This window comes from Myotis daubentonii, chromosome 3, assembly GCF_963259705.1.
Source record: "Myotis daubentonii chromosome 3, mMyoDau2.1, whole genome shotgun sequence".
Taxonomy (NCBI): domain Eukaryota; kingdom Metazoa; phylum Chordata; class Mammalia; order Chiroptera; family Vespertilionidae; genus Myotis; species Myotis daubentonii.
The window spans coordinates 24,148,913-24,159,978 of NC_081842.1; the positions used below are offsets into that span (position 1 = coordinate 24,148,913).

General features: G+C 47.4%; 1 protein-coding gene across 5 annotated transcripts in view; it reads left to right on the top strand.

The window, feature by feature from the left end:
• The window catches only part of SCHIP1 (schwannomin interacting protein 1), a 118,890-nt gene that overhangs the window by 71,676 nt on the left and 36,148 nt on the right, over window positions 1–11,066 (top strand). The window contains exon 1 of one of the 5 annotated variants that reach the window (XM_059686907.1): window positions 2,481–2,947. The exons of the other annotated variants lie outside the window; for them this stretch is intronic. Within the exon in view, the coding sequence (XP_059542890.1) occupies window positions 2,870–2,947 (78 nt within the window). The 5' untranslated portion in view covers window positions 2,481–2,869. Of the gene's footprint in view, window positions 1–2,480; window positions 2,948–11,066 lie in introns of those variants that run through there. 5 annotated transcript variants of the gene reach the window in all.

An 11,066-nucleotide genomic window follows, 5' to 3' on the forward strand; every position in this document is an offset into this window, starting at 1 on the left:
ATAATGAGTTCAAGAGTTCGGTCATTTTAACTGTATATTTAAGCCCACCCTGTTAAAATGAAATGAAAACGACATTAGTGATGAGGCTTATAGTGTTATGTATCTTACTAAGTCTTACAGTCTCTACATTTTTATAATTTCATCCATGTTAGCTCTTGGTCGTCGATTGCTAAGTGGACTAGGATGCTAACCAAGGTCAGAGACTGAAGTTCATGGTAGCCCCCCTCTTTCAACCAAAGCAGACCCATATTTAACTTTGAACATATGTGGTCTCCACAGAAAATCTCGGTTGAAAAGCAGTAATGTGAACTATTAATATTTCCTACCATGGACAGCATTTAGAGGAAACATTTTAAGCAACACTTACATTTCTCCTGCGTTCGTCTATTTATGCAACAGCTCTTCACTGTTCCCTTAACGTGTGTGAGGCCGTGTCTGGGTGCTGTGGGGGAAACAAGGTGAATAAGCACGCCCTGCCCCCTTAGAAGCAGCCTTGAAACCCTGTGGCTGACGGGAAGGAGCCGAAGTGGCACCAGAAGCACCGTGTTGAACTGGAAAAGATCCACTCTACCACGTGTTAGGTCACTGTCCTCGGTGGAGGCGCTCTCATTTTATTTCTTGAGGTCTAACTGGCAGGGGATAGTGGTGATACGTCCTGGGTGTTCCTGAAGTGCGTTTGATAGTCAGTATGTGATATTGTTATAGAAGTGCTGCCGGAATCCTCTCTGTACTGAATCTTAGCTTTTAAAAGCTGTGCCTGATTATTTTAGTGCGGGCATCTGTTTCTCACCAAGGCAGCCAGTGGGAGGCGGTCTGGCACGCCCACTTAGAATGTGGGCCACGAAAGCAGAGGGCCCAGGTTCACCCTCTGGCCTGCCCATTCACAAGCAGACTCACTGTGGGCAGGTTACTTCCCTCACTGAGCTCTCACTCAGCTATAAAATGCAAATGATAATGGCATCTACTCCATAGTGTGACTGTGAGGATCGAAGACGTGTAAGACGCACATGGACAGTGCCTGGCCCATAGCAACCCCTCAGGAAAGGTAACTATTGTTATTATATTAATGTATGGCCTGTAATAAGATGCATGCTTCCTTCATTTCAGGTGACCTCCTTTGACAGGATTTAATATACACAGATCCTTTACGTTTCAGATGCTTCATTGTAACCCCAAAGCCTTAGCCTTGGCGAATGCTCCGGTGTTGGGAACACGCACATTGGGGCAGCACCCAGCATGGCCTCACAGCCCTGGGAGGTGTTTTGGGGCCCTTGTGTGCAGATAGCAGGAGCCTTGTTTGGCATGAGGGTCCTGGGGTCTGGAAGAGAATAAGACATGGGAGGTCTCTGCTAGGGAGAAGCCCTGCCCAAATGCAAGTGGGGCTCCTGAGACACAACCTGTCATTGTTCTGTCTGCAAATGTGCAGGTCACTCTCTTGGGGACTGAGGGGCGGGGGCCCCGAGGGTGGAGTGCGGGGAGGATTTGGATTTGGGTCAGGGGCTGCAGAGGAAGATATTTGTTTTGCAAAAGTTGGACTACACTCAACTACATCGAGACACATTCATGCCACCAGTCTTGAGCAAACAGAATTTTTAAAAATTTGTGGAAATAGACAATAGAATTCCAGCATTTCAGCAGAGGATCAGATGCCAAAAGGCTACCTTATGGCATTTTTTGGTTGATTAGGGTGTTCTTCACAGCATGGAACTTGGTCAAGAATTCATCTTGGAAAAGGTATGAGCTAGTACATCTGCTGCTTTCTGTCTACACTTGTCAGAGGAGGAGATGGTGTTGTTAGACGGAGCTTGCCCTTGGAGCGCTTTGGCCCACTTCTGCAAACAGTAACGTCCATTTTTTTGTTGTTGTTGTTTTTTTCTGAGCAGTGGGTATATATTTTAGTCTCTGGCGCTAGTCATTCATGAGTGTGTGTGTGTGTGTGTGTGTGTTTGTCTGCCTCTTGCACCCAAACATCCTCCAGCTGTGGGTCTTTTCCTTCTCTGTATGTAAAGCCAGTAAACGAAACCAAAAGCCCTGGGGAAAGGGTGAGGAGAGCAACAGAAAGGAACCTTCTCTTTTGTGAAAAAGCCCGCCACTGGCTGAATCTTAAAGAAAAGCTGATGGACCTTTTTCTCTTGACCGTGTTGATAGAGCGAAGCGCCGATCCTCGGGCGGAGAGGTCCTTCTCGGGGTTGGAAATAAGTTTCATCTTTGTGCTGGGGCTTCTGCCACCAGATGAGACATTTACATCTGACGCTAAGAAATGATTGGCTGTGGGAGAAAGAAAAAAAGGAAAAGCAAACATCTGTCTTACAGGTTAGCCTTTAAATTATACTGTTTTCGTTCTGTCATGGGACACCCGGCTTTTAACTCGCTGGTGAAGTCTGCGAGGCTGGGTTGTTTGCATCTATTTTTATCTCATCCACTCTGCCCCGGGTTCAGAATAAGGTTGCTGGTTTCCTCCCAGAGCTCCCAGCCACAGCCAGCCCTGACCTGGGCAGCCGGGGAGTGGAATCAGCTTTTCCTTGGCTGGGAAGAGGAAAGGTGCTGTGGAGAGGAGCCCAGGCGGGATCATCCAGGGGAAGGCCACGGCAGATGGTGGGAAGACTGGGCTTTCCGCAGGCCGAGCGTCAGTGCCGGGCGAGCCTCAGAAAACGGCAGCTGCCCCTGTGCCAGCGCACAGGGCAGACCAGGCCGGGCGGGCGGTGTCTCCGAGCCAGAGCAGGACAAGGACACGCACAGCCGGGCACAGACTCTTAGCTGGCTCTCCACGTCAGCATGAGCAGTGAGCAGGGTCCTGAGCAATTGGCACATCAGCCTATCAGAATTCAGGAGAGGTTCTTTCTCAAGTAAAATTCTAAAGAGTCAAAGGATGAATTTGGACAGTGATGGAATGGATGACATCATCAGTCAAGAATCCCCATTGGATATGGAGGGGAATTATAAAAAGGTAAGGGGGGAGAGAGTTCTTTTGTTTGTGAACAATTGGACCATTTTTCTAACTGGGAGAAAGATCACCCTTGAGAAGTGGCCAAATTCCACAGTCAGTGGCCGTGGCCATAATATATTCAGGAAAGCTGAAATGCACAGAATTGAATACATTAAGCTGGGAGAGCGCTTCTTTCTGCTTTTCCCAGCTTGTATTCATTACTATATTTTAGCAGTAACTGGAATACACATGTTGTTATTCTGAAGTTGAAAAATTTATATTATACATTTAGTTGCTAGGCAGGCTTTTTATATAAAGGAAGAATTTTTAAAATCACTGACACATTCAAAATTCACCTGCAATTAAAAATTACTAGAATGTTTAACCTATCTTTCTAATTTTGGCCTTTTTTTAAATATTAAGTTTTACTAAGGGAAGATGTGGGGTTTTCAAAATTTGATACGGTATCTACTAATTCTTTGCTTGCCTTTTCTTTTGAAAGCCGGTGAATATATTTTTGGAATGTTTTATATGGTAATTGTCTGGTAGTAAGAGGCCCAAGTAAAAATAGCTTTAGTTATATGGGTGAGGTCATGAAATTAAACTACAAGTGTGTGCTTGTCCGTCCACAGAAGGCTAAACACATGCTCCGTCCTTCTCCCTTATTATTTTCCCTAAGTCAGATGTAGGTCACGGCACAGCTCAGGATGAAAGAGAAGGGCCCTTCCATCATGGAACTAACACAGGAAGACTTGCTGCTAAACTTCTAATTTGATCAAGTATGTCACGAACTTTTTCCCCCAGAGTGAGAGACAGAAAGAAGCTTCTGTCTTGATAATAATGCAAAATATGGCAGTTTGCATCTTATATGCATAATTGTGTGTGAGAATAGGGGCTGTTTTGAGTATATGCTTTCTTTCTTAGAGCAGCCCAGAATAATTTATGCTCTTTCTCCAGAAGCTGAAACTTAAATATGTGAGAGAGATTTAAATGACCTGCCAGGTTGCCCTGCGTGGGTTTTGTCCCTTGCGATCCCCAAGGAGGGAATGAATGCCCGAGGTGGTAAGTGCACAGAGTCCTGAAACCCTAACACCTCTCAGCAGTCCCCTCCTGCCGGAAGTGGGTGCAGCAATCAGAGTCAGTCACTTACCCAGCCCAGGAGAGCGAGTGCACGCCTCTCACCCTGCCTCTTACGTTCAGGGCCAAAAGACGGCTCTCGGTTTTCTTTGTTAAAACGTCTCAGATAGAAAAGTGTAGGTCAGTTTGCACTTAGGAAAACATGAAAAACATGCCATTGCTCACGCAATAACAATAAAAGAAAGGCCCCTGTAGTTTCATGCTCCTTAGAACCTGAGAGCCCAGATGCCTGGGATGAGTGAGCGATGATAGGAGGCAACCTGATACAGCACGGACTAAAGCCACAAGCTTGAAAGGCTCGAGTCGCTTTAAAACATCAGCAACAACAATACAGAGTTGCAGTGTGAAGCCTATTATCTAACTGAGGCAGTGGGATGCCACGTGAGCTTTCAGGAGACCTGGTGTCTGATAGGTCAAGTACGGAGCACCCCTAGATGAAACCCCTCGATGAGGAGGATGCCAGAGGTCAGGCGATGTTGTTCTGGCCCCTAAACATGAGAGCTGTTCTCTTGTCGGTTCAGCTTTCTAACTGCCTTGCTCAGGCAAATGCTTTCAAATTTATGCATATCCTGTTTACTATGAAGGCTTCATTATGCTAAAAAAAAACAAACTAGTCTTAATTTCATTAAGAACGTCTAGCAAAACAAGGCAACATGTTTTATTTAAAATACAAAGAGCAGGAAAAGAATTGGGTAGTATAAAAGTCACTTTTCCTAATTGGAATCTTCTTTTTCTAAGTTTTCCCCCCGAAATGTTTTGTTTTTGCTGTTTGGCTGACTAAGTAGAAAATTAAATTAGGTGCCATAAAGCAGGGGTCTGCAGGTTTTTTTGACCTTGTACCCATCAGTAAAATGTTTTTGAGCCCATGCCTCTAATATACATATATTCTATTCATAAGTTACATGCACATATCATTGTAAAAATATATTACGTACATATAAAACATACACAAATAGATATTTTTAAATAAATGTTTAAATTTAAATTCAAGTTTTCATAATTTCTCTTTTCCCTCCTGTGACTATGAGGTCAGTTGTCAAAAACAGTTGGAAAATTGATATACCCGGCCTAGATACGACAGAACTTCCTATACCAGTTGCACTAATAAATACCACATGGGTACAGGGATTATTTTACAAGATTGTAATAAAGTCAGGCAAACAGCCTGCGGGGGGAAAGGTCACTTTCCGATACTAAAATTAGATTCCACCAGGCGGGGGAAGGAAGAGAGTAGGCATCTGTTCCCTTTCCTGGGGGAAGGTCCGGCGGTAAGCAAGATGTCTCGTTAGGATCTCTGGTTTTCTCAGTAGCGGTGAAGCTGTACTCAACAGAACACAGATCTCAGTATTTAGGAAGGAAGGCCTGCACCCTGGCAGAATCCAAGGTGTGTATGTTCAGTCGTCATTGCCCTGCCTTGCTCTGCGCAACCCCCCCTCCCCCCCCCCCCCGCCCCTCTGGTAAAGCCCATACAGCTGATTGTCTTTAGGAGCAAGCACGGAGCAAGTGGAAGGCCAGGATCGCAGAAGAGAGAATGGGCTTCCCCTCAAGGAGTTTACAGTGTGTGTGTGTGGGGGGGGGGGGGGGCGGAGCAGGAGGGAGGGAGCACACAAACAAGCTGATGTGGATGATGCTGCCTGGATGTCCGGATAGCTAGTGTGGACCGAAAAAACACGCAGCTCGTGTCCTCTCAGAGCCTGGAAAGATCCAAGTTACACTGATGGAAAGAGAGGAAATCAAGAAAATGTAACATAGACGGCAGAAGGCTGGCTCCCACTGTGTCCGGGAGCAGAGCAGAGCAGACCCAGGGAAGTCGTCCGGCCTTCTGCCCGCAGGCTGCCCCTCGCAGAGAGGAGCGGGACAGGCCTGTGCAGTCGAGGACAGGACGGGGAGGCCTGCTCGCCCCGCTTTGTGCCTCCGAGGTGCCGTCTCTAGTGTTGTGCATCCAATTACAGTGAAAGATTAGGGAGGAGCCGTGGAAACATTAAGAGGCTGGAAGGAACAATATTTAAAGTGAAGCCACAGCTGCGCCTCATGTTTTTTTTAAAAGGTGAATGGGAATGACTGCTGGAGATAAATTGCAATAAACAGGAACACAGGATGCCAGCTGCCATCCCAGACAAGAGCTCTGCCCTCCCCACTCAATTACGGAGGAAAAGCAGCCGTCGACCTCCATTAACCCTCCCGTCTTCCTGTCTGTGAGGGCTGAATGCGCTGGAAGGACTGCTCAGTTGCTGAACCCGGAGCCTGGGCCCACCTCGCCACCTGGGGACAATCGCTCCCGCTCTCTGAGGCAGGGCCTCCCTTCCTTTGAAGGGAGGAACTGGCCTGGAGGGTCTTAGATGATGTAAATATGAGGCCTCGGCTCCTACTTCAGGGTTCTTCCCCGGATATCACCCTGCTCACCAGCATCGTCAGGGAACGGTTGTTTCAAGTAACTAGATTTTCTGGGCATGTGGTATGTGAATTATAGCTCAATAAAAGTAATAAACCACACACATGTAACAAAAACAATGTGTATGGTTTATTTTTCAATTGAGATATAATTTATATACCATAATGTATGAGGCACGACTCACATACCATTTCAAATTTTGATGGGTTTTAATATATTGATAAGGTTATGCAAACCACTAGTGTCTAATTCCAGAATAATTTCACCCACCCACAAAGAAACACTGTATCCATCTGCAATTACTCCCAATTCTTTCCTCCCCATACATTAATCTGTTTGCTGTCTTTTTATTTTAATTTATTTATTTTAGAGAGACAAGGAGAGAGAGCGAAACATCAATGATGAGAATCATTGATCAGCTGCCTCCTGTACGCCCCCTACTGGGGATTGAGCCCACAATCTGGGCTTATGCCCTTGACCGGAATCAAACCTGGAACCTTTTAGTCTGCAGGCTGACACTCTACCCACTTAACCAACTGGCTAGGGCTGTTTGCTGTCTTTATGGATTTGTCTGTTCTGGCTATTTCTGGCTCTCTTTAGTCCCTTCTTTAAATAAACGTATGTATGTATGTATGTATGTATGTATGTGTTTGCTGATAGTACTACAGATGTCTCCCATTTCCCCCCCTTTTACTGCCTACTCCCAGCCCCACCTCCCCCACCTCCCCCACCCAGGTCTTTACTACCTTATTGCCTGTGTCCATGGGCTGTGCATATAAGTATATAAGTTCTTTGATTTATCTCTTTTCGTCCCCCCAACCCCACACCGAGGTATGGCAGTCTGTTCATCTCTCCCTTTAATATTCACAGCTACCATTTAATAAGTTTCTCTCTGGGCCAGGCACCATGCCAACTACTTTCTATATAGCATTTCATGTGATCCTTAACACAACCTAAAAGATAGTAGTATTATCTCTTTTTTTCAGAAAAAAGAAACGGGGCTTAAAGGGTTTCTGTAATCTGCACTAGGAGGTGTCAGAGTCAAGATGTGAACTTGGGTCTTCTTGACCTCAGCTTCCCTGCCCTGGCCTCCTGCTCTCCTTCCTGGTCACGTGCCTGTGTCTGGCTCCCCCAGACCCTGAGTCCACCGTGAGGTGGGAAATTGGGGACACTGGCTTCCTGGCAGCTGTTTCATAACCATCCAGTAGGTGTTTCAGACTGTTGTGTCCTGACAGTGACACTGAATGACTGCGATGGGTTTGCAGGCCTCTGAAATGCACCTGATAAAAATAGAGCTCCCATATAACAGTGTGCTCGGTCATCTGAGGACCAGAAAGAGCCCAGGATGCTCCCAGCAGCTCATGTTTGGGACACGCTGCTCATAAGGGAGGAAAACTTGAGTTTTCAGCGGCGTCCCCCTAGGACTGAACGTGGAAACACTTGCACCAGAGCAGTCAACTTTGTGGGCCGCGCCTTGGGCTCCGTTACCGTCACCGAAATTCCCATTCAGCCAGTGAGTGGCTCCTGAAACTTCAGCCCTAGATCAGATGTTTGTTAAGTCCCGTTGCTCTGGTCCTTAACAATGAGAGTATTCAGGTCTTCGGGAGTCTGTACAACAGCACCTCTATCTGCCTGCCTGTAGCGTGGGGACCAGCAGTGCAGTCAACAGGCAACACCGTCCTCAGGGCTAACAAGTAATTGCAAACATCTCCGTTCTGCACTGGCTCCCAGCACTATGGTTGCCTGCCCGTTCTCAGGTAAAGCATGTCCTGGAGTCCTTCCCCGTGGGTGCCCTCCTGGACTTTGGGTGTCCCAGGCCAGGTCCCAGCACTGACCAGCAGTCCGGCCTGACACCTCGTCCAGAGGTGCAAAGTTAAAAGATTTCAGTAGCCTTTCAGGAAACCTTTCTGGACTGTTTAGTGTAAGTGTCAAATGGAAACCATGAGAAATGCAAACTGAAAAGAAAGTGTCCAGACTTAGTATCCATTCAGCCCCACCCAGATCTTCTGAATCAGAAAAATAGTCCATGTTTTTGTGCAAGCCCTCCAGGGATTCTCATGAAGATCCTAGGGTTATTCAACTTATGTTTCCACTCGTCATCAGAATCTTCCCCGGGGATAAAACAAGGCGCAAGAACTTGACATAACCCACACAGCGCAAATAATTATGCATGTGCCATTTAAAAGTGTAAGACATATTTTCTCATTAAATGCTCTTTTTATATTTTGATCTTGTGACAAAACCCATGGTTGTTTCAGAGAGAAAATAATTAGAAAATGCCACCAGTATATTTGGGTGTTTGTGTGGGGTTTTTTTTTAGTTTCTATTTTAAAGAAAATCTGCCTAATGAACAAATAAGTTGTGTACCTCTGCTTCCTAATGTTTAAAAGGACTCCACACTGCAGTGCTGCCCCTACATGTTAGAGGAAAGCCGCCCTTCTTAACGAGCTGTGGAGAGAAGAGTGACTGTCATTTTTTCTGAAGGAAGAGCACTTCTCCACAGGGGGCCCCGGAATAGAATCCCAGTGCATTCCCGGCGGGATGCTGCTAATGGCGACGATGCCAGATATCACTAGGCAATGGATTGCCCTGAAGCCAGGGGATCATTAATTGCTTCAGAACAGGCATCCTGGCAAGGCCTGGGCAGGGGCCAGACGGCCACAAATGAGATCCACCTGGATGCAGAGCCTGGCCATTCCTCATGGAACAGATTCGTGCTCAGATAAAGAAGAACCAACCCTGTTTCATCCGGCTACTTGATCTGTTCCATTGGTGGAAGCCGTGGTTCTCAAAGTGTCTGGACTAGCAGCATGAGCAGCATCTGGGAACTTGTTTGAAATGCGCTCTCTCAGCCCCACCCCAGATCTCCGGAATCAGAAAAATAGTCTGTTTGTACAAGCCCTCCAGTGATTCTCATGCATAACCAAGTTGGAGAACTACTGGTATAAGAAATGTGTGACAGGCAGAGGGCCGCCTGTGCAGTTCTCCTCTTGGCCCACCTGTGTCACAGCCACCTCCTGGCGTCCTGGGTTCCTTGATGGGCTGTGGACGACCAGAGTATTCATCAGCTTCTGGCACAATGCAGCCCAGTCCTGAGGAAGATTTTCCTCAATGGCGCATTGTTTTCCTCTTCCCCTTGGTGGACAGTGTTGCCCTGGTCATTTATGTGCACCCTGGTGTGTGAGAAGCACTGACCAGGTAACAGTTATGCAATGCAGAAAGGAGGACACTAGAGGCGGTATCTTCCAGAGCCAGTAGTGAATTGAGTACTGTCGGCATTATAGAGCCAGCACACCCAATAACCAGTAAAAGTAAGAAACCTATCGAGCTGGAAAGGAGGGGAAGATCAACCCAGGGAGGGGATGGGAGACAGGGCATTTGGGGGAAACCGTTCCTGTACACCTCTCCCCTTTCCCACCACTGAATCCCGTGGGGGAGTGTTGTGGCTCCCAAGCTTCCACCCGCCGTTAGTCCCACAGCACCCCTGTGCCATTTGCATCAGTCGGGTCCCCCAGTGATGCTCCAGACCAATCCTCTTCACGCATCTTCCTTCTTTGGGGAGTTTAAGGACCTCCTTCCTCCTGGTCAGACGGGCCCTTTCCGGCTACGTGGGCTTCATCATCTGCACAAGGAGCCAGAAGCAAGCAGCTGTTGGCAGCTCCTGAGCACCAGCTGGCTTTAGTTTAGGGTTAGGATGTTATTTCCTGAAGTGTGTTCCTGAGAACCCCAGTGGCCCTGCAGCTGTCCCCACAAATATACTGTTTGTCCATTAAGTGAAATTTAGAATGCAGAAGATACTCAACATTTCGCCTGTAAATGTCTGTGCAGATTAGCAGGTGAAAGCCTAGGTGGCTCTGCCCCAGAGACCAGCGGCACCAGATACTGCTACTGAGGTGGGCTGGGCCAGAGGGATGAAGGCAGGACCGGAGGAGGGGACTTGGGACGGTGCACACCACATCCTGAAGAAAGAATGGAAGGGACTTGGGGACGAACTAGATGTGGGGACCGACGATATCTACCCAGGCAGAACCAAACACCTCTCTTTGTTCTTGTCAAGTTTGGGGGAATCGCCGCGGAAGAATGATGCCATGGGAAAGGCTGAGCAGCACCGTGCGGGGGTCTGAACGGGCTCCCCAGTCTGTGTGCTGAGATAGTGGCTCGCAGGGCGCCCCCGAAAGCCATTGTGAGCCTTATCTGCCCGGGCACAGGGGGTGGCAGGAGGGAATTCAGCGACAGGCGAAGACAAAAACTGCCTTTCCAAGCACATTGTTGCTCTCATCTTGGTCTTGAATAGCTTTTCTGTCTCCTAGTGATGAACCACTATTCCTCAGTTGCCCTTGTGCTTTTGCCGGCAATATCAATTTTAGATGTTTTACTTTTGTTTAATGTGGGTATTTCCCAAGGCCGTTTTAGGAGTGGATGAGGGCTCCCCTTGTCATACACACAAACTGTAGTTTTGAGTCAGCCTCTCCCGTTCCTGTACACCTCGCTACTCTTCCTCTGGGGTATCTTTGGGCTTTGGGAGGAGGGGGTTGGAGGACATACTTGCTCTGCAGATGTAATTCCTTAGAAAACAAAAGGTCTTTGAAACCACACACACACACACACACA